The sequence below is a fragment of the Rattus norvegicus genome, chromosome 10 (assembly GCF_036323735.1).
Source record: "Rattus norvegicus strain BN/NHsdMcwi chromosome 10, GRCr8, whole genome shotgun sequence".
Taxonomy (NCBI): Eukaryota; Metazoa; Chordata; class Mammalia; order Rodentia; family Muridae; genus Rattus; species Rattus norvegicus.
This window is the reverse complement of record NC_086028.1, coordinates 20,520,448-20,541,753: the sequence shown is the minus strand read 5'-3', so window position 1 is coordinate 20,541,753 and position 21,306 is coordinate 20,520,448. Positions and strand designations below refer to the sequence as shown.

At 48.2% G+C, this 21,306-nt stretch overlaps 1 protein-coding gene across 1 annotated transcript in view; it reads right to left on the bottom strand.

Annotated features, from left to right (window-relative positions):
* Nucleotides 1–21,306, bottom strand: part of Slit3 (slit guidance ligand 3) — a 584,776-nt gene that overhangs the window by 118,951 nt on the left and 444,519 nt on the right. Inside the window, 3 exon segments of the mRNA NM_031321.1 lie at nucleotides 5,739–5,880; nucleotides 14,454–14,617; nucleotides 20,248–20,319. Coding sequence (NP_112611.1) covers nucleotides 5,739–5,880; nucleotides 14,454–14,617; nucleotides 20,248–20,319 — 378 coding nt within the window.

Sequence of the window (21,306 nt, the reverse complement as noted above, 5' to 3'; positions counted from 1 at the left end):
AGCCTCCCAGTTAAATTGCTTCGTTGTAAAGAACAAAAAGAAGCCTCGGCATTAGCAAAATCTGTCACAGTCCAGGGAACGTCTGAAGCCAACAGCTGTTTCGGGGTTCTCATAACTGGCACATGTGTCTTGCTTTGTCTGGCAAACATTCTTCAGGCTGCAAACAGATTTAATAGAGCCAGCATAAAAACAAACACACAAATCAAACATCCGAACATCTTCCTGCACCAGCAGAAAGGGAGGGAGCATCTGACGGGGATTTCAGCCGTTTGCGCACTGTACTGATCTGCCCTAGCTCTTCGGGTGCTCCCCTAATGAGGTGTCATTTGCAAATACGTGACTGAACACAATATATGCCTGGCAATCCATAAGTCACCATGAAGGCAGAGAGCATGCAGGGGTATATGCGGTATGGGGGTGTGCCTAGAAGTCAACCTAGAAAGGGGAGGCTGCAGCCGTGTGGAGATGCTGACGGTACTGACAGCGATGGCAATAGCATGAACATCAAGGACTTTCGAATGTCACCTTTTCCCGTCTACGGTGACATGGAGCAAGCAGTGCTGTTATACTGTGTTAGAGGAGTGGTTCCGGAAGTCGTTTTGCTTAGAATCCATAGCCGATGAATAGAAGTCAGACTGCTATGACCCAGGTTTCTGGCTCCTTAACTCTAGGCTCTCCTATCTCAGGGCTTAGAAACTACCTTTATTCTTTCAGTCCTTGCCAGTTAAAGAGTGTCTTAATTGTCGCTGCTCTTAGTCCCCACACTCCTAGTTCAATAACTTTTGAACACTCACGTGCACGTGTTATGTGTGCACATGCATTTGAAGGTTAATGTTGGGTATCTTCCTCCATCGAGCCCCACCTCTATTTTTTGAATCGGGGTCCCTCATTGAACCCGAAGCTCGTTAGGTTGACTGGCCAATGAGCTCCAGGATTTGTCTGTCTGGCTCCTCCCCCAGGCTGGGGATATAGGCACACACAGCCTTACCCTACTTTTTATGCGGTTTGTGAGGATCCAAATTCAGATCCTCTCACGTGTGCAGCAGGCACTTTATGGGCGGAGTCGTGTCCTGAGCACTTTGACTTGGGAACTCTCGTTAGGATACCCAGATCTGGGAGAAGGAAGGAAACCCCATGTTTATTTGTTTCCAAAGCTATCCTGAGGCGTCTGTTTGCAGAACACATAAGGACCCAGAGTCCGGAAGCTCAGTTCTTGATGCTTGACTATTCCTGGATTGGGACTGAAGATAACCCCTTTCAAGGTGTACTCTGGGCTCGGCTCCTGCACTCCCATTCTTTACTTTTGCTCTTAGCCCTGAGGTATGGTCTCCTCCACTTAATTCACATTTTCGGTCCACAGCAAAGATGAGGAATGTGGGCAAATCTGACATATGCCATCTCTAATGGGCTGTCTGCAGAACACCTGGCATTGCCTATGGACCACAGAGGGAGGAGCAGGCACAGCGCCAGCCTCGCTCTTCTTACGAGATGCACGTGTGCAGATGCCCCCAGAGGACGCTTTTTAATCTTAAGGAAAAAAAAAAAGGAACAGTGTAGGAATTTGACACTAAACCATGCTAGCACGTCACATGTGTAAATAAGGTTTTGTTTTTCACATTCTGCCTTCGGTAACTTCCAAACACCGTGTTAACCTGTCTTCTGTATTACACCCCTTAATACTCATGGGAAGCCTCTAGGCAGGTACTATAACGGGCATTTACCAGGGACTCCTGAATCAGACAGGAGGCATTAAGAAATGTGCCCGAAGTAAGAGACAAAGGTGGGATTCAAGTGCAAGTCTGTTGATCCCAAGGCTCGGAACCATCTTCTGTCCTGACCGGTTTCTTCATTTTGCCAGCATCTTGCTCTGCGTCCCTTACCCTATCTGCACCCTCATTCAGGCCAGCGCCTCAGAAATCTGGTGCTTGTAACACTAAAGTATCCAGGATGCCTGATTTCTAGAGTGTTCTGGCTGTTGGTTGGTTATTTTGTTTTTAATTATACAACCTGGGTAAACTTCAAATCTATCTAAGCCAGCGCCTCCTTGTGTCAGCTGGCGATGAGGTTGATACTGGGGCTATGTGTTCCTCCCGAACGTTCACTTATAGATCCACACTGAAGCCTAGCCTTTCCCCATCAAATCACGATTCCTTCCAAAGAACAGAAGACACTAGAGGACTTCACACAGGGATTCAGAGGAAATGTGGAAAGGACGGGGCTGGGAATCAGAAGGTACTCTTCGTATGATGCTCTCTCTCTAGAGCTTTTGAAGGCACAGAAGGGAGTCTGCAGACCAAGACCAGAAGTGTGTGGGCCTCTGGTTCTTCCCTGAATCCTTCCTGGCTGGAGGCTTGAGCCTGTTCAGAGAAACACCAGGGAGCTACGTGAACAGTGCCCTTGATGGGAGCTGAGTTTCGAGGAAAATCTACAGCAAACCCTTTCACTGTGGGTTTTCTGGAAGAAAGCTATTTTTAGAGGAATTGGCTCCAGCATGCGAGGAGACCAGTACACACTTCTCTGAAAAAAAAAAAATCTGAGACAGTCTGCCAGGTTGCTTTGCATGAGAGATAGGCACTCCTTCCAAATGTCGGGAGTACGGACTGTTTCTCAAGGTTAAGATGATTTAAAAGAATCCACAATGGCTACAGACCGAGAGAAGGGAGTGGGGAGTCTGGCTCCAAGCATTCCTAAATGAGGAGATGTAAATCTGGATTATAGTGGCCATGGGTAAGAGGTAGAATCCTTGATATTAAAGAGAAGGCCAAGTTCCGATGTGTCTGGGCTGATAAATCAAACACACCTCTTCTGCTGAGGTGCATTACAGTTTCAACTCTGCTCCTTTTTCCTCCCCAGATCCTGCGTCTGCTGGTGTTCTATCCCCGTTACAGGTTTAGCTGCCACAGAGACTTTAGGCTAACAGGTCTCCAAGCCCGGGCACGGGCACTGTTGGTGTTCACCACCTCAGGCTCTCTCTGACACATCACCATTCCATCTACCGCCCTGAACCACAGGGACTTAATTCATTTGCTTTAATCTCTCTCTCTCTCTCTCTCTCTCTCTCTCTCTCTCTCTCTCTCTCTCTCTCTCTCAGCTTCGTCTCATCACAGAGGAGAACGAAGCCAGCTCAGTGAGAGAAGTCCTGTGTGATCCATCTGGTAGACGGTGGGTGCCCAATAAGCAGGGGCAACCTTATTACCATGTCTGCATATATTTGCATGAAGATGAGCTCCTCTCAAGTTCAAGTCACACCATGTGCGCAGCTAGCCTCTGCAATCGATTCTCTTGACCGTTACTCTTAAAGAACTGACCGTCTTTGTGGCGGGCCCTGTTTAGTAGGTGCCTCCTAGGACATGTTTTCTAACTCTTGTTGCCACTAAGAATAAAGGCGGTGGTAATAACGCAGCAGCTATGGGTGAGAAATAATGGTTATTGTTGACAGTATATCCTCTGTGTTGGATTCAAGGCTAAGCGTCTTGCCACTCATGCCTCGGAGGAAGTACTATCGGCCTCTGTAGTTCTCAAGAGGGAGAAGCAAGACTCAGAAAAGTTACTTGCCAGTGGCTACAAGGCAAGGCCAGAGGTAGGTAGCATGGGGGACTGCTGAGCATGTCATCATAACCACTCTGTGGTTGTTGCTTATCTTTGGAAAGTCCTTGCCAAGGTTGTCCATTGCTGGACTTTCTGATACTGTAGGCTAGGTCCTTACAGAGAAGACAATCTATACAGTGTACATGCATATATTGTATAACATGCAGCTATATTCTATCTGCAGCAGTCACCATTTTGTAAAGATAGAATAGCATTTTTGGTAACAATAGTAAGGAGGAAGTCTGGAGGCTGCTTCACAACGACCGTTTTGCTCAAGCAGAAAACTATCCCATTGCTCTTGACATGATACCTTTAACTTTTAATGGTTAAAAAACTCAGGAACCGTCTCATATTAACATCCTAGTCTGTCAACGTCTGTGTTAATAGTCAATGTCCAGGCAAGAGTCCAATCACCTGGGCCTATACAGGGTTCACTTTTAATGTAGGCATCTGCCATTTTGAACTTGGAGAGATGAGCTGACCTGTGAGGTCCACTCTTGGGGACCAGATAGGAAGCTGGAAAAGAGGGAGACAGACTGGGCTGGGGTGGGGTGGGTGGCCTCACAGGGCATGGATAGCAGAGAGCCTTCCCTACTCGCTAGCCACTGCCTGCATTGAGTGGTGCAGACAGGCCTGCGCCCTCTGAGGCTGTCAGAGAATCCGAAATGAGCTGGTGAGGCAGAGAAAAGAGGAACAAGCCAGGACTCCACTTTCGTGAGCCACGTGCTTCTTCTCATCCCAACCAGAGAGGAACCAAAGTCCTTAAACTGCCCATGGTGAGGCCCCACTTCCCCTTAGCTCCTGCTACCTCCCTCTTGCTTTCTGTGCTTCAGTCACAATGGCCTCCTGGTATACCACACACTTGCACCTTAGGGCCTTTGCACAGTGTACTTATCTCCACCTCTAACAATCTTACTCACAGTCACTTTGATTCTTTTTTGCCCTTGCTTCAACTCCTTTCCTTGCTCCACTTTCCCCCACCTACCATCTACCTTTAAACACATCATTTGAATTATTTCATTATTTGACCTCTCTAGAATCTATAGGGCACGGAAGCAGACAGCTTGTCTATCTCTTCAAGCACAGACAAACCCCCGCGCAAACACACGTGACCATGTGTGAGAATGGCTTGAGAACAGAAGCCTATGAACACGGGAGGCTGAGGCGGAGACAGAGCGGGAGGAGGAGATGGTATAGCCAAGAGGCAAGGGAATCTACAATTTCCATGTTAAGGGATTCCATCCCATGTTGGTTCCGCTAGAAGCCTCCGTCAAGCAATAATGGTAAAGATAGGAGATGAAAGCAACCATGAGCTTCTAGGAGCTGACGAGGTCAACGCTCACTGATACTCTACTTGTCCTAGAACTGGACAATGGCCATTTTCTAATTCACCAGGGAAGATGGACAAGGCTAAGCCACGTGAACACATCTGTACTCATGCCAGGACAGACACAATCCTGTCTCTTTACCTGAAGATCTAAAGGATGCAATTCCCATATGAAATGATAAAGAGCTATGAAACCAGCCCAGCATTTCTGCTTCTCTGCTCCCACCCCCACTGAAAAAGTCCTTGCCTCTGAATTGAGGCTCCAGTGTCTCACATACGGCATTTCATTTGGTTTTCACTACGATCTGCTGAAATGTAACATTCCAATGATCAGGTGTTAGTGAGAAGGCCAATGTCAATACAGAGAACTAGTTTACAAATGCCAAACAGAAGGTGTGCAGGAGGTCCAGGATATGGACATGGTCTGACCCCAGTACAGGGACTGGCAGCTCTCTGAGGAGGACCAGGCAGAATACATTTGAGGTTGTGTATGCCATATGGTCCTCGATCATAACTGCTCCATCCTGCCCCGAGGAACCAGCCAAAGACAGTATCAACAAACGGGGATGCATGTGGACCAATAAAACTTGATTTGTAACGTAGATGGTACGTGGATTTCCAATAGGCCGCAGCTTGCTGACTATTCTTGAGCCCATCCATGCTCTTGATAACTAGACTGGAGAAAACCCAGGAGTCTAGAGAAGAAGTTCGTATCTGTAATGGCCTCACTTAACAGCCCAAGATACTGATTGTCCACCGAGAGACTCGCTGAGTCGGAGGGGCTAGCTAACTAGGGGCTGAGGAAAGGCACATGAGCACTTACATTTCCACGATGCCCTCCGGCAGGTTGGCAGGGATCTCAGTCAGTCCCTTCCCACGGCAGTCTACAATGTTATTACTGCATGAGCAGGCAGAAGGGCAGGAGAGGGAGTTGGCATTGCAGGCTGGAGCCTCTGAGTGGGGACCTGTGGAGTCAGAACATAACAGTCAACTCATGTCCATGGTAGGAGATTCCTGGGGTCGAGCTTCCTGATCTGCTTCCTAAGGATGCAGCTCGGGCGTCAGGCAATCTGGTGAACTACCATCGACCGGCATCTCCCTCTTCAGGGAGGCATGAGAGAGCTTCCGGCCTTGACCCCACTGCTTGTGGGCCATCTCACCCGCTTCACTATCCCACCACGCTGCATCTTTTACAGAAAGAGGAGTTCCCAGCATGCACCACACACAGAACTACGTGGTCAGAATCCAAAGGACACACACAAAGACCACTTTCTCTTCGTGCCCAGCACTTCAGAATTTTTGGTGATGGGATGCTGACCTCTATTCTGGGGCAAAAGAGTTGCTGGCTGTTACAACCAAGCAGGAGGCTAAACATACAATGGTGTACAATGACCAGAAGTGACACCAGGCCACATCCAACTGGGCCACGGAAGAGCCAAATTAAACTTACTAGATAAGAGGCGAGGAAGTCACCATCTATTTTGGAATCATTTCCTTTGAGCTGAGAATCAGTGTTCATTTAAATGTGATCAAAAGCCAAAGCAAATGGCATCTCAGGAGTTTATTTTGAAGACCAAACATATATAGATTTTGCTTCCAATTCAATTCAGGATCTAAAGAACCCCCAAGAACCCCCACGACTCCCTTTGGTGGTCTTATCAAACCCTAAGTACAAGAAACACGTTGAAATGCTTTAAAGACACTGGCAATGCTTTGATTGCTACCTCCCAGTGAGGTAAGATGCTCAGACACTGGGTTTGTTTGACACATGTGGACCGAGTCCAGCAGCATCCTGGGTCCTCAGCCTGTGGATGCAGCCTGCAGCTGTCATCTCAGTGCCTTTCCCTATCTCTTCCCCCTCCCCCAAGCTCTCAGAATCCAAAGGACACACACTAAAGGCTACGGTCGGGTTCGGATGGACTTCACAGGTCCCTCACTGCTAAAACACTCCCCCCTTGGGCCTCAGCTTTGGATACAGATTAACGGGGTAAGATGGAAAAACTCTGCAGGGGAAAATGACTTTCAGTCTGGCCAGCGTTCACTGGAGAAATTGAATCCCGAGTGAGTCTTGTTACAGTGCTCGGATGAGGTGACCAGCTGTTGCCTGGGGCAAGTCCTCGTCTAGACTTTAAGGTTCTAAGTAAGAGAATTTCACACCTCACATCCAGCAGTAACCATGGCCTCTTCTCTGTTGAAGCCAAAGGGTGCCTAATACTTCATCTACAATGTTGTTCTTCCCAGAAAATGCCGACCTACCTGTCTTACGGCCCTTTGCCTCATATAAACGTACAAAAAAAAAAAAAAAACAACAAAAACAAAAAACAAAAAACAAAAAAAAAACACTTAAAGACAGCATCTTAACCTAGATGCTTGACAAAGGGTGTAGACAGTAAGGACTTCGGAGACACCACCAACACACTAGAGGACCCAAAAGGTACCATGGAACATGTCAGACAGCTGGTGACTTACACTAATCCTCAAACTCAAATCTGCTCTTAGAGAGGAGGTACTCTGGCTTTACTGCAAGTTGAAAGGCAGCCTTTCTATCCTGAGAAAGTGGTGTAACAGAGAGCTAGCCTGGAGGAGGCTGGGTTCAGAGCCTCTGAGCTTTTCTGTTCCCATCTTAGGAGATGAGGAGTTGGGAAGGCATGAGTTCTGAGGTCCTCATTGGAGCTGCCAAGCCACCTGACCCTTAGCAGAATGGCTGCTGTAGGGACGGGACCCCTCCAGGTACGTTTTATTCTGACTCATTCCTGCAAAGCATGCAGAGGATCTGGTACAGAGGAACCCTGACCTAGGACCCTCATCAATAAGAGGAAGCCTGGGAATAGCTGGCCTCAGATGCCAGGGCTTTTTGAAGTGTAGATGACTTTCCCCAAGGTAAACTATCAGACCAGGCTGTCTACATCAAGGGGTAAATGCATGTGACCGAGCCAGGGGAACTGTCACACCCTGGCCAGCTTCTCGGAGTGGGAGATGCTGGTCTGAGCCAGGCAAGTCCACCCATTTGGGCAGAAGGATCTGAAGATGGCCCCTCTTTTGATCAGGTAAAACACTGCTTGTATAGAATGCTTCAGAAAAGCCAGGGGTCAGGTGAGCATCAAATTCAAGGGCTCCTGCTGGCAATAGGAGTCTGTGACATAGCAGTTTACAAAGGTGACCCCCTGACTTCTTTATTGAAATGGATTAATTCTAAACCAGGACTCAGATCGCAGTCCCCTGGGAACCTCCCTAGGTGGCTCTTAGTCAGGTAGTGGTATTCACTACATTTCAAGGAATGTTGTCAAGGCCAAAAGAAAAAGAGAGAGAGAGAGAGAGAGAGAGAGAGAGAGAGAGAGAGAGAGAGAGAGAGAGAGAGAGACTGGGAAAAAGATACCTTAACCAGGCCACTAACAACACCTTTAATTACACAGAGAAAACAACAGTAATTATAGCCCCTGTCAGCACCCTGGGCTGGCAGCTCTCCAGGCAGTCACCACCCTACGGTGGCGAGGCCATTACTCCTTGTTTAACCACTCTAGGTTTCAAAATGATTGAAAGACAGATTCCCTCCCTTGGCAAGCACTTCCCTCTGATGAATGACTGAAGAACCAGGACAAGTCCCCTAAAGTCCTCCAGGTCTGTAAGTGATGGAGGAAGTCCCACCCCTTTGCCGTCTCTGGGCAGACTGAGGATGTAAATTCTATAAGGCGATTGACCTTTTTTTTTTTTTTTTTTTTTTCTTGTTTGGTCTTATTGTTGTAGTCTCACTGCTTAAAACAGGCCTCAGCACAGGACGAATTTAATAAAGCACAATCCAGAGAGTAACGATGAATGAATTGGCTTAGGAGCCTGGAAGAGGTGGGGGGATGTTCCCAAGGTAGGCGCCCCCAGGGAAAGGCTCCCTGAGTTCTGAGTGTCCTGGGGTCACGTATTGAATAGGAGATTGAGTGGCCCTGGAAGATGGGACCTGTTCTTGATGTCCCCGCTTCTGCAGTTCAGTGCTGGCAAGGCCTGCTTGCTACTGGCGGCTATGGCCTGGTGTCTTGAGGCACAGCAGAGCAGCGCATGGGACAACGGAAGCATTGGCTTCCATTAAATTCTGAGGTCCTCATTGGAGCTGCCAAGTCACCTGACCCTTAGCAGAATGGCTGCTGTAGGGATGGGACCCCTCCAGGTGTGTTTTATTCTGACTCCTTCCTGCAAAGCAGGAAGAGGATCCAATACAGAGAGACCCTGACCTATGACCCTCATCAATAAGAGGAAGCCTGGGAATAGCTGGCCTCAGATGCCAGGGCTTTTGAAGTGTAGATGTCTTTCCCCAAGGCAAACTATCAGACCAGGCTGTCTACATCAAGGGGTAAATGCATGAGCCAGAGCTAGGGGAACTGTCACACCCTGGCCAGCTTCCCGGAGTGGGGAGATGCTCCTGGGTGCCAATCACCTCCTCTGTGTGGTAGATTTATGAGATTCTGATAAGGGTTGGGAGAGGAGAGGACGCAGTGTGGAATAAGGCAATTAAGACAGCAGTGACCAGTCTGGGAGACCTTGAGAAGAAGGTCACAGAGAAGGGCTGTCCTAGGTTAGATCAGGGTTTCCCAGACTAGAGGAGGATGGGAAGGAATGGTCCCTGGATGAACCTTTCCTCACGAAGGCTGCTGTGGCTGTGGCTGTGGCACAGTAGTACCTTAGCGATCCCTCCTGGGCTCACCATGCAGGTCCTCCTCTCCTAGTGTCCAGAGAGAAGAATGTGTGATCTGTGACTAGAAGCTGGCCCTGTTCAGGCGTCTCCTCATCTTTCCTCTTCTCCTAACTGGCAAAATAGGAGGGTCTAAAATTGCCAGTCCTGGGCTTGTCTGCCCAGATGACGAACCAAACGTCACTGACTTTGGTCTCAGGTGGACCCACGGAGATGTCAAGAATGGACACCCTTCTCACAGCAGCAGCCAGCACCCACACAATGAAACCCATGCTGTACTTGGTGCCCTGAATATAGGAGACCGCTTGATCCTCACTGGATCCAGCTGTGATCCGGACTCTGCCTATTTTGGCCCCATTACACTGATGAGTCTGAAGGCTGTGAAGGCTGAAGAAACTACGGAAGATGGCAGAGCTATGGAACAACATCTGACCGAATGGAATGCTTTTCTGTCTCTTCTGGGGAAAAAAATAACCTCACCTTAAATGCTGCTCTTTATTGCCGTAGAACTGAAAATGCACGGGAAGCTGGAGGTAGGAGGCAGGGCTGAGACATGGACTTGGGTAAGCTACGCTAGAAAGGGGAGAACATACTTGGGTTTTTTCTTTCTGATGAATATATATATATATATATATATATATATATATATATATATATATATCTCACCCAGTAGAGTGCAGAGTAAAAATATCCAATGGCCTTGTGAGTGTGTTGAAATAAATTAATTCCAGTATTCAAATTAAGCTTCCCAACTGGCCTCTGGCCTTTCAAAAGCCAACAACAGACTTCAGTGACAACGGAACTCTGGCAATTACGATGAGAATATAAATGAATGTGATTTAAATACCAGAGGCATGATAATTTTGGAAATGGCTAAATAAACCTAATAATCTCATTCCTGCAATGTTCAATTATGGTATTTTAATTAAAACCTCCTAAGGAGAAGGGTGGCTAGACACAGCCTACCTTAATTATCTTCGTACTTAGTAACTGGTCTCAAATAGAGGGAAAGAAAAAGAGAGTGGAGGAAAAGTCTCTGTTTCCAGGCAGATAAGTATATTTATTTTTGAATAGCAGAAGGGACAGTTTATGGAGTGGCTATCGGATCCAGCATTGTTTAGGGGCAGCCGAAACGAAGGAGATTTGTTCTTTACGATTGGAAGGTAAGATTGATATCTTTATGGAAAGATATTTCATGTTCAAGGCCACAGGTCTGAGGCAGATGGACAAATCAATGGGCTCAAAGACATTCAGAGGGAAGAGATAATTGATCTGGGAGGTCAAATAGTTAACCAATAGCCATAAATTATGAATAATGACAGGTAGGAACTCTCTGAGATTAGGATACCAGGAAAGAAACAACACACACCACATCCACACCCCCCTCCACACACACACACACACTAAACCTTAGGATATGAACTCCCAAATAAGCCCTTTAAATGAAGATGAGAAAAAAACGAAAACTCACAAACCACATGACATGTTCTTCTCTAATGTATTACACACTTTGATAAAATCCTGATGTGTACCAAGGGACAAACAGATGAAACACGGCCTGTGGGTCCCTCAGCCCTCAGGCTCTAGAAACAAAAGACGCTAACAGAGAAATCCTTCAGTGGTCACCAAAGGAAGCCCAGTAGGCAGGCTGTACCACACAGAAGACACCGTGATAAAAGATAAAGTGGAGACATGTCCCACCCCCTACATCTGTTTAAAGAAACTCTCAATTGCTTCCCCCAAAGGAGGAAATAAACGTCTTAGACTGGAAGGGTACAGCTGACGGGAGATGTGTTTCTCTGAGTGCATTGCTAACAGAGCTCTGGTTAGCTGGAGAGATAGCGTGTGCCTATCTTTGCAGCTTCTGAGGGGCGAGAGGAGGCCAGGCTCAGGATGGCTGGATTTAATTTAAGGGCACTATCAGGGACTTGGGCAGGCAGGGCCTCCCATTTAGGTGAGATAAGGTCTTTCCTATCTCCTGGAGCTGCCTTTGGGGAAGGTTTAGCAACCACTGAAGGGCTGGGGAGTTTTTCTCCTGCAGCTTTGACAGGGACCTCAGGAGAAGGCAGGAGAGACTCATTGTGCTCCATGCCCCTGTTGCTCCTTCAGGAGTCACCAATAGAGTGGTGATCTACATCTTTCTGAAGTTCTTGTCCCTCACGGAAGTCCCCTCAATACCAGGCGCTTTACTCAGATGCCTGGCAGGCGGGGCTCTGGCCTGGGTTGGGTGGGCCTGTAACCTCTACAGTGGTGCATGAAGGCAGTGAGGACCTAGGACAGCCCTTCTCTGTGACCTTCTCCTCAGGGCTTCCCAGACTGGTCACTGCTGCTCTAACTGCCTTTGTTTCACACTGCCTCCTCTAGCATCCCTCACACGGAGGAGGTGAGACGTGGGGTTTGCACCTCTTGTATCTCACGCGTCCGTACTGGAAGTGTTCATTCCTCAGAGGGGCTCACCAGATCCCCCGAGCACTGTAACTAACTATCTTTAACCTTTCCAAAGCACCCGTCTTCCCAGAACATTCTACGTTTTAATCCTTGGGTACCTGACACAAAGGGGAAATCCCTCTGTATTACTGACCGGCAAGAGGGCGAGATTTGTAGCACGTTGATGTTGTTGAGAGTTTGGGCGAAGTTCTCACATCGTCGAAAGACATCTGTCTATGTGTTAGAAGTTGCAAGGGCCGTCACATGCAACGGGCTTGGGTGCTTTAATCAGGAGTAAGGATGTTCTATCCCTATGTTTAGCTAAGGAGACTGTTGCTGGATCTAGGCTTTCCAAAGGGCTGCGGTTCTGGTACTAGCATTTCTAGGACCGGGGGTCAGGCAGCCTCATTCTCTTGGGGCTTGGACTCTGACTGCTGTTGGACAGGCACCGTCTGGGCAGTGTACTGACAAGAGGAGGCAGCTTCCACGACAGAGGAGCACCACGGTCACCTGCCACCTTACTCCCAGAGCCCACCTGTCACGTAGTGTTTTTACATCCTCTCTAATTAGTTTGCCTCGGTAGCTCTTAGATGGCTCCTGCACTCTGTAATTATTTCTTTCACTGGCACTTATGCCGATATTGCACCCTTTGCCTGATAATTACTGTAATTATAGTCACTGTATTTGATTTTTGGTGCCTGTGTGATAAACGGTTTTATTGTATGTGTTTGATGGGAAGTGGTTTCTAAGTGGGCGTCTACAGGAAGTTATTGAGGTACTACTCGGAGATGTGTTAAAAATGCTTTTGGAAAATAATTAACGGGATGATGTAATAATGTGACGAGGAGAGAGAGGACAGGGATGGGCGGGGCATGATGAATTCAAGACCTGAATGAGTCACACACCCAAGCTGTACTCCTGACCACTGTGGGGCCTAGCAACACACACTGAGTCTGTCAAACCCTCGGAGCCACAGTGGTTGTTGTTGTTGTCATTTGTTTGTTTCTTCTCAACTCGACACAAGCTAGAGTTGGCTGGGAAGAGAGATGCTCAACTGAGAAAATGTCTTCATCAGACTGGGCTGTAAGGAAGTCTAGAGGGCATTATCCTAAAGATTGATAGGCAGGCGGTCCTGGGTTGTAGAAGAAAGCAGGCGGAGCAAGCTACGGGGAGCAAGTCAGTGAGCAGCGCTCCTCCACGGTTTCTGCTTCAGCTCCTGCCTTGAGTTCCTGTCCTGACTTCCCTCAGCGACTGAGTAAGCTGTAAGATGAGACAAAGCCTCTGCTGCTTCTGCCCTTCTTCTTATCACAGCAGAAGAAAGCAAACAGAGGAGAAGGGGAAGTGGGCGATAGCCAAGGAGAGAAACACAAGGTGGGCTCCTTGGGTGCTTGGGCTGCCGAGCCCTTTAGAAACCACTGCATTCCAGTCCGGGGTTGGGCTCTTGGAAAGCTATTTGAGTGAGAGAGAGAGAGAGAGAGAGAGAGAGAGAGAGAGAGAGAGAGAGAGTGTGTGTGTGTGTGTGTGTGTGTGTGTGTGTGTGCATGTGAGTGTGTGTGCATGTTTTCCCTTCCCCCAAATCTCAGGACTTGTCTTCACCTCTTTGCCCCAAGAAGAGTTAGAAGAAGCAAACAAAACTTAGGATCTGGCTTAAAAGCTCTGCCCTCCGGGAAGATCTTGGGTCACTCGGTCACCTCTCACTCCTGCAGACTTGAGCTGTCCTGTTAGCACATCTGGGTGGTCGAGTTCTGAGTCCTCTGTAGGCAATCTGGGTCCCTACTGCGTGCTAGTCACCCACAGATCCATGTGCTTGCTCAGCACAATCTGCGGGCCTACTAAGCTGCAACAGGCAACCTCCACTTACCGCTCTCTTGCCAAGCATTATGCTAAGTGCTGTACAGACATTGTTTTACCCGATCTGCCCACCCATCTTCTTAGCTGTAGTGTAGCATTATCTCTATTTCAGGTGAATGGTAACTTGCCAAAGTCACACTTCAGTTAGGGGAGGCTAGGACTTCTAGCTAGACAGGCTTAGTCTACAGCCTGTATCATCCCGCCTCCATTTCTACAAGCATTTGGGTGACAGAAGGGTTGCAGTCCATGCTAAAACACTTCCATTGTACCTGTGTTCTGATGACTCGCTGTTCATCAATGAAGTTCCCTAGCACCAGGTGGCTACGGGGCTCAACACAGAGTGATTTGTGAGGTTTCCTTTTCTTTCACATCTTCTGTTCTAGATGTCAACGGCTTCTTTCTTTGAACTCCTTGCAGAATGCAAGCTCTCCAACCCCGTACTGTACACCTCAGCTGACTATGAGATTCCTTTTATATCACACTCTGGGAGGGGTATGACCAAGATCCAGGGTCATGCTAGACAGGGCTGATGGGTATGTGGATTTTAGCCTAGGAAGGGGAGAGCAGGTAGGGCTGGCTCACCTGGACACACATACTCCTTCTTCTGCACGTCTGCTACACTGAAGCCTCTCAGGTGCACGGGCGCCATGCAGAGGGTGAACTGGCCAATGGTCCGCCGCTGTCGCAGCCAGTCTGAGAGCCAGGCCAAGTGACAATCACAGTACAGGTGGTTGGAGTGGAGACGCCTTGGAGAAGGAGAGAGAGAGATGCCATTACACAGAGAATCGAGTGGGCCAGACCTCTGGTACCTGTGTCCCAAGCATGATAATAATTATCACGAGCCTGTGGCAGCATTCATGACCCCTACGCATAGGGGAAAAAACCAACAAAAACAAACAAACAAACAAACCCAGAAGCCTTGGTGCTTTTATTACTATGCCACTAAGATGTTCATGTTCTGAGCGATTTCCGTGTCTTAATAGTAATTCTGCCCTTCTCCTGTCAAGCAGGCATCAGCACGGAGGCGTGGGAGAATGACTTCACCTCAGGGTGATGACAGAGAATGACATCATACATCCGAGTGCGAGTCAAAGGTCAGACAGGGTCACCCTGATACACTGGAGTGTAGGACTTACAGCTGGCCTAAATGGAGTTCTGTTTCTCCTTCTGTCTGCGCTCCAGGCTCCTCCATTGCCTTTTAAGGGTCCTTTATAGTCCCACGGCATGGGGGAGCTCTAAGCCAGTGCCAACTGTAAACATGAGGCGGGGTGAGGAGGCACAGAGAGAAGTGTTTTCTGGGGGATGGTTCTTCCCTCTACCTCCTGTTAAATAAGGTGTTGCTCTAATCAGGCTCTTGGAATCCTTAAGACTCTCTCCCAGGAGCCCATCTCCTCCTTGTCGAGTTCTATTTTACCTGGAGGTTACCTACTCTGGCTGATTGTGATGGCTCTGGAAAGATTTCCTAACTACTTCTAGACAGACTCTAGAGCAGTTTCTTGCTCCAGTGAGTAAGATTCCCTAGACACCAGCCCGTTCCACTTCTGAGGGGAATTCTGTCTGGTTAAGTGACCTGAACTTCCCTCTATGAGCTGGGAGGCAAATTAGGGCTACTCAGGAGCTTCTTCAGAGGAATCTCCTTAAAGGCTTTTTGCCAGTCTTTCTCACTTCCACATTCCCTACAGGTGTCAGAATTGGTGGTGCATGAGTTTTAGTAGCATGAGAGCACACGGAGACTCGTGGCAAATTTCAAATGGGTAATCCTGGACGCGCTAATCAGCCGGCTGTTATCTTGGGGGCTGTCGAGAGCCTCTTGTCAAGCTCATTAATACAGCGTGGCGTCCCAGAGGAGTGGCTTGAATCATGTCTGCACTATAATGAGAGAACTGAAGGGCCCTTGACCGCATCCCACTTAGCACAAGGTTAGCATTGCCAAACACTAGCCAAGTGTACCTAACTTAGGACGGCGCTGGCTGAGCTTTCTGTCACCAATGGGCACAGACTTCCAGCAGGCCAGCTCCACTGGGGCTGCTCCAAACCCCATCATTTCAGGGGCATTAAATGAACCCCGAACCTACATAAAATGGATTCTTTTTTTGCTAAAAATTTCTGTAGACATTAAGTACCTCTCGTATTTCAGAGTAAGTCAGACATACTTTGAGAAGCTCTGAGGCCCCAGACATAGGAACTATAAAGTCCTAACATACTTCCCCTTTAGTTTCCAAGACCAAACCTTCTGAGCTAATCCAAGCATGACCTCCCCTTCGCCTGAGTTTCCAACATCATAAAACACTTGGGAAGGGCGCTGTGGTCAAAGTCCCAAGCCAGTGGGAAAGACCTCAGTTAGAGGAGGGTAGGCAAGACCTTTGCTTGCTAACGAGCATAGTCACTTTGTACCAAGAGCGCATTTCCTAAACAGTGGGGAAGGGATGAGAGAATCTCAACCAGTCCCTATCAGGTAGCAACGGGTACCTAGGCAAATACAGTGGTTCTGTAAGGGAAGGGCGGAGTCCAGGGCAGGCTGCGGGGAGGGGATTCTATTTTGTGCCAGGAGACTCAGCCACTTAGTCAACCTGCCTTTCATGTTTGCCCTGTTTGATAGTAACAAAATGATGTTGTGACAACAGGGAAGACTTTGAGAAAAATGTGGGTCTCCAAGGTGGCTGAGTCATAAGTTTCCATTAAGGTACAATTGAAGGTGAGAGTTTAGCAGGACGAGAATGAGCTTTAGGAACTTCAGGGCTTCAGTCAGATGCTTCATTTCTGGGTTAACCAAAAAGTTGGAAGCTTCTGTCTGGAAGACGGGGTTAGGTACACTCTTTCTCAGCCCCAGCCAGTCAGCCCCAAATGACTGCTCTTCTCAGTCTTGCTATTTATAGCTGTCTCTGTCCCTCTGGCCATCTTCCTGCGGCTTTCTCCCTTCCAAAGTGGGATCGCAGAAAAGTAGTGACCTCAGCTGATACAGAAGCCGAACGGAGTCTCAATCAGAAAACCCAGGGCAGGGGACAGACTCGGCTCCCTATGCCAGGAATACTTCTGACCAGAAATGACGTCAGGGTCAAACTAGACGGATTCTTTCAAGTCACCTTTTCTTCACGCCACGCTTGGAAGACAGGGTGAAGCAACACCGTGCCAGATGCCAAGTGCGCTTGGTTGTTTGTCCGTGCACCTGGGCGTGCGAAGCCTGAGTGTATGGTGTGCGTGCATATAAGTGTGGGAACGTGGGCTGCATGTACTGCGAGCGCGTGTGGAGGCCAGCGTATAGCTTGGAATGTCACTCCTTGCTTTCCAAAGAGACAGGGTCTGGCTGGCCCTCATGCTTCCAGGGGTTCTCCTGTCTCTACCTCTCCTCTTGCCCTAGAAAGACCAGAATTACAGACAAGATGTGTGCTCTCATATGCTGGCTTACTAAATACGATTTTTAAAAAATTATCACCAGCATCGTGAAACTCAGCATGGAAAATGCTTAAACGTGGTTCGGGTCCTTCGAGTGAGAAGGGGAATTACTGAATTTCTTTCCACAACTTTAAGTTGTGATGGTGATGGCATCAGGGATCCTGGACCAAGTGGAAGGTCTGGTCTCTTCTTGCTCTGCTCGCCTGGCCCTGCGTTCTGTTTTTTATCCCTCTGGGGGACCTGAGCTCGGATGTCAGGTTACGTAATGCTGACATTGGTTCCAGCTTTCTTCTGCAGCCACTTCACCCTAGGCCTCAGTGTTACCAGCCATCAAATGGGAAGGACTGCTCTGTGGGCTGAAGTAACTCACAGGGAGTGCCTCACACAAGGCCTGGTGCACAGCAACCACTGAAGAAATATCTGCTGTTATTGTAAATCCCAACAGAGTAGATTTCAGAATCTTTCCAAACTATGGTGCTGCCCGTGTGCAGCTGCCGCCGACTATGGAGACGAGAAAGCAGCCAGGTGGCCAGAGTTTCTACGCGCTGTTCTGTGATCTTTTGAGAATGGACAAACCATATTCCACATGGACGAGGCCTCCTCTGTGGAGCAGAAGGCGAATGAATACAAATGCCAATCTACAAAAGGTGCCTTTTAGCCACAGATGCCAAATTAAATTTCCAGCAAATCCTTTTAGAGAGGGTCAGTGCTCATTTTCCCATATAATGTGCCGTTCCGAATTCTATGTAAAAAGCTTTCCTTTGGAAATCCCATTTATGACTTCCTTCCTCTCTCCCGCCCCTCTCCTTCTCCAACACCAGTCACCCACCCCCAATGCTTTAATTACAGTGAAGGGGATTAGTCAGTTCGCCCCCAGGGAGTTCCATACAGAGCCATCTCTGAATAAAACTAAGGAGAAAATGGCAGAGATGGAGAAAATGGTGGGGAGCGAAGAGAACAGACAAGATTGATTGATTGGAACTTGTCAGATGGATATTTGGGACCACAGAGAAAAAAATCACAACAGAAATGAGATAAGTCTCCTTACTCACTTCCCTCCTCAACATGTTTGAGTAGGCACTCAGGAGCCCAGGCTAGATACCCAGGAGCCCCAGGCTAGACCTTCCCCAGCTATCCTTGCTCTGGACCTGTCCTTGCTCTGTCACTATTGTTTTAAGACTAAAAATGACTCAGAGGGACACCTGACTCAGGGGATGTGTCCGGAGGTGCTGCAAGGCTGACTTGTACAGTGAGAATCTTTGGATACCCACACCCTCGGGAGAGCAGTCCCCGTATCCTGAGGTTCACTTTTGACTTCCTGTTTCAGACCCTGGGTTTTTCACACTTCCTCAGCTCAGTCGTGGTTTGCTCAGAAGACCAACTGGCATCTTCTTAAAATTCAGTTAATGCACTGCTCCATTTTCACTGGGAACAGAAAAACGGTAGGAACCAGTAGGTTCCTAAGTGTGCTGTCATCTGAGGGTATCCCACAAGAATCTGGGGAGCAGGGATGGAGACTGGTCTTGGATGATCATTATTGATAATAACACTTCCATGCACATCCCGCAACAGGCACTTTCCACGCACTTCATAGTGTACCCCGACAGGGAATCCAACGTAAGTGTTATTATTAAGTATTACTAAGTCCCTGACCCAAAGCACAGAAAGAGGAAGATCATATCATATCGTAAGTAGTGGAGCCTGCAATGTAAACTTAGATCTGCCCGCTTTCCTCTTATTTTATCATTTCTTCTTATATTATCATCATCATTATTATTAGTGTTTTCTTAGAATCTGTTCCTTGGTCTTTGTTTCATTTTCACCAAGAGATAAGCTCGCTCTCTTAGGAGTGCAGTGCCTTTTAAAGTACAAGAGCGGATGTCTCTCTGCCAACAGACTAAGGTCTTCACCTCAGGGGCCTAGGGTGGGTCCTCGGACTCAGTTTGTGGAAAAATTCCAGATCGTTCTGAGCCGCTGATCTGGGAAGCAGTGCTTAGAGGATTTTTTCATTCTCTTGGCTTTTTATGTTGCCCGAGGAGCCAGGATGAGCTTGCAGTGGTCAGCTCAGATTCTGAGATAATTGTGTGGTGACAATATATAATGTCATCTATTGTGCGATGATAACATATAATGCCATCTACCAGGAGCTGGGCACTGGATGTGCTTAGTTGCATGTGCTCTCCACCACCAGCCCTATTTATAGAGGGAGGAAAAGAGGGCACAGAGCCAATTAAGGGCAGAGGGCACCTCAGTTCTTTGCTTTGGTCCTAAATGTACTTGGCTAAAAGCTGTCGGGGGCTGGCTCTCCCTTTGTTCTGTGGTTCGGACACTCTCGGAGATAAGAACGCGGGGCGGGAACCTCTTTGGAAAAGCCAACCCGGGTTCTCCTGCAGCATAAACCTACAAGTGGGTTGCCGGCTGAAGGCAGAGTGAGTGACCCACATAATCAGAGTCACGGGCTTGCTTCTGCAGCATACAACCTGGAGGGTGAAGCTTATCCAAGGTATTAAAAGATAAAGCGCTAAGTTCGTGGATTCTAATATCTGGATGTTGCTCAGAGAGCAGAGGAATGTAGCAGGTGGCACTTTGGTGGGACAGAAAAAGGACAACAATGACTCCTCCATTCCCAGAAGGGGAGTAAGTGCCACTGTCATATGACAGAACCCCCAGTGGGGTATGGCCTGAGTGGAGTCAACGAGGGTCTCACCAGCTAAGTTTTCTGTGTTCTTTGGCACCAGAAAGCTAACACATTTCCCATCAAACAACAAACACAGTCCAGGAAGACTTCCCACACTGTAGAGACGACGAGAAATGCTTTCTCCCAGCATAGATCGGCAGCTAAGAAGCAGGGAGGAACCATGACTCTGCCCTGCGCCTGCCTTCACACGCCAAGTCCCCCACCTGCTTTAGGACTTTGGATATGGGAACTGTGTGCCCGTGCCCAGCCCAGGAGGCAGATGAGGAGGAAGCAGTCATTACTCACAGGGTCCGGATCTTCGGCATGTGGTTGAAGCTGGTGACCAGGATACGGCTGATGTTGTTGTTGTTAAGGGTGCTGCAGAGACAGAGGAGAACGTTATGAATGAGGGGGCCCTGGGGTGTGGGGGAAAAGCACATGAGGCTGTTAAAAAAATAAAAAGCCAACAGGTAAGAACCAGAACCAGCCAAGTATCTAGAGACAAGTGGGAATTCTGCAGACAATGGGGAATCCATAAGTCCCGTTATTCATGTGGGTTCCCCTACTGTCCATTCCATGAGTAATAAATCCATGGCTTAATCTTGCTATGTGTAGGGATGCTCATTACAACATCTTTTTTAAAAAAAGAATTATTTATTTATTATATAGAAGTACACTATAGCTGTCTTCAGACACACCAGAAGAAGGCATCAGATCTCATCACAGATGACTGTGAGCCACCAGGTGGATGCTGGGATTTGAACTCGGGACCTCTAGAAGAACATTCTTAACCACTGAGCTATCTCTCCAGCCCCCTCATTACAACATCTTTAATCCTTTTCATTTCCAAAGATTCTTTGTGTCTTGAATCGTGTGTATGGATGCATACGTGGGTATAGGTGCATGCGTGTTGGTGCCCACACAGATCAGAGGCATCAGATACCCCTGCAACTGCCTGGCATGGGCGCTGTGAAAGGAACCTGGGTCCTCACCAAGAGCAGCAGACGCAAAGAATGGCTGAGCCATCTCTCCAGCCACCTTTAATTCTTCCGGGGACAAGTCAGTTACATGCGACTGTTCTCTCTCAGGGAGAGGGAAGCTCTGCTCTTTACGATTGCTAGTGCAGAATCCCCAAAGGAGATGTAACACTCTTGTTACAGATGGTGAGGTGAGCTATAGCCCGGCAAGGCAAGCTTTCCAGCTCTGCCGTGCTCAGCACTGCAGGTGGGATCTGACCAGCCCTCTCCCGCTCCACCCTTCTCTGTTCAGCACACGCACTGCCTGTACACAGTGCTACGTCAGTCAGTATTTTCCAGCTGTATCTCATCTTAGGACAGAGCTAACGCTCCTCCTGCCAGTGCTCTC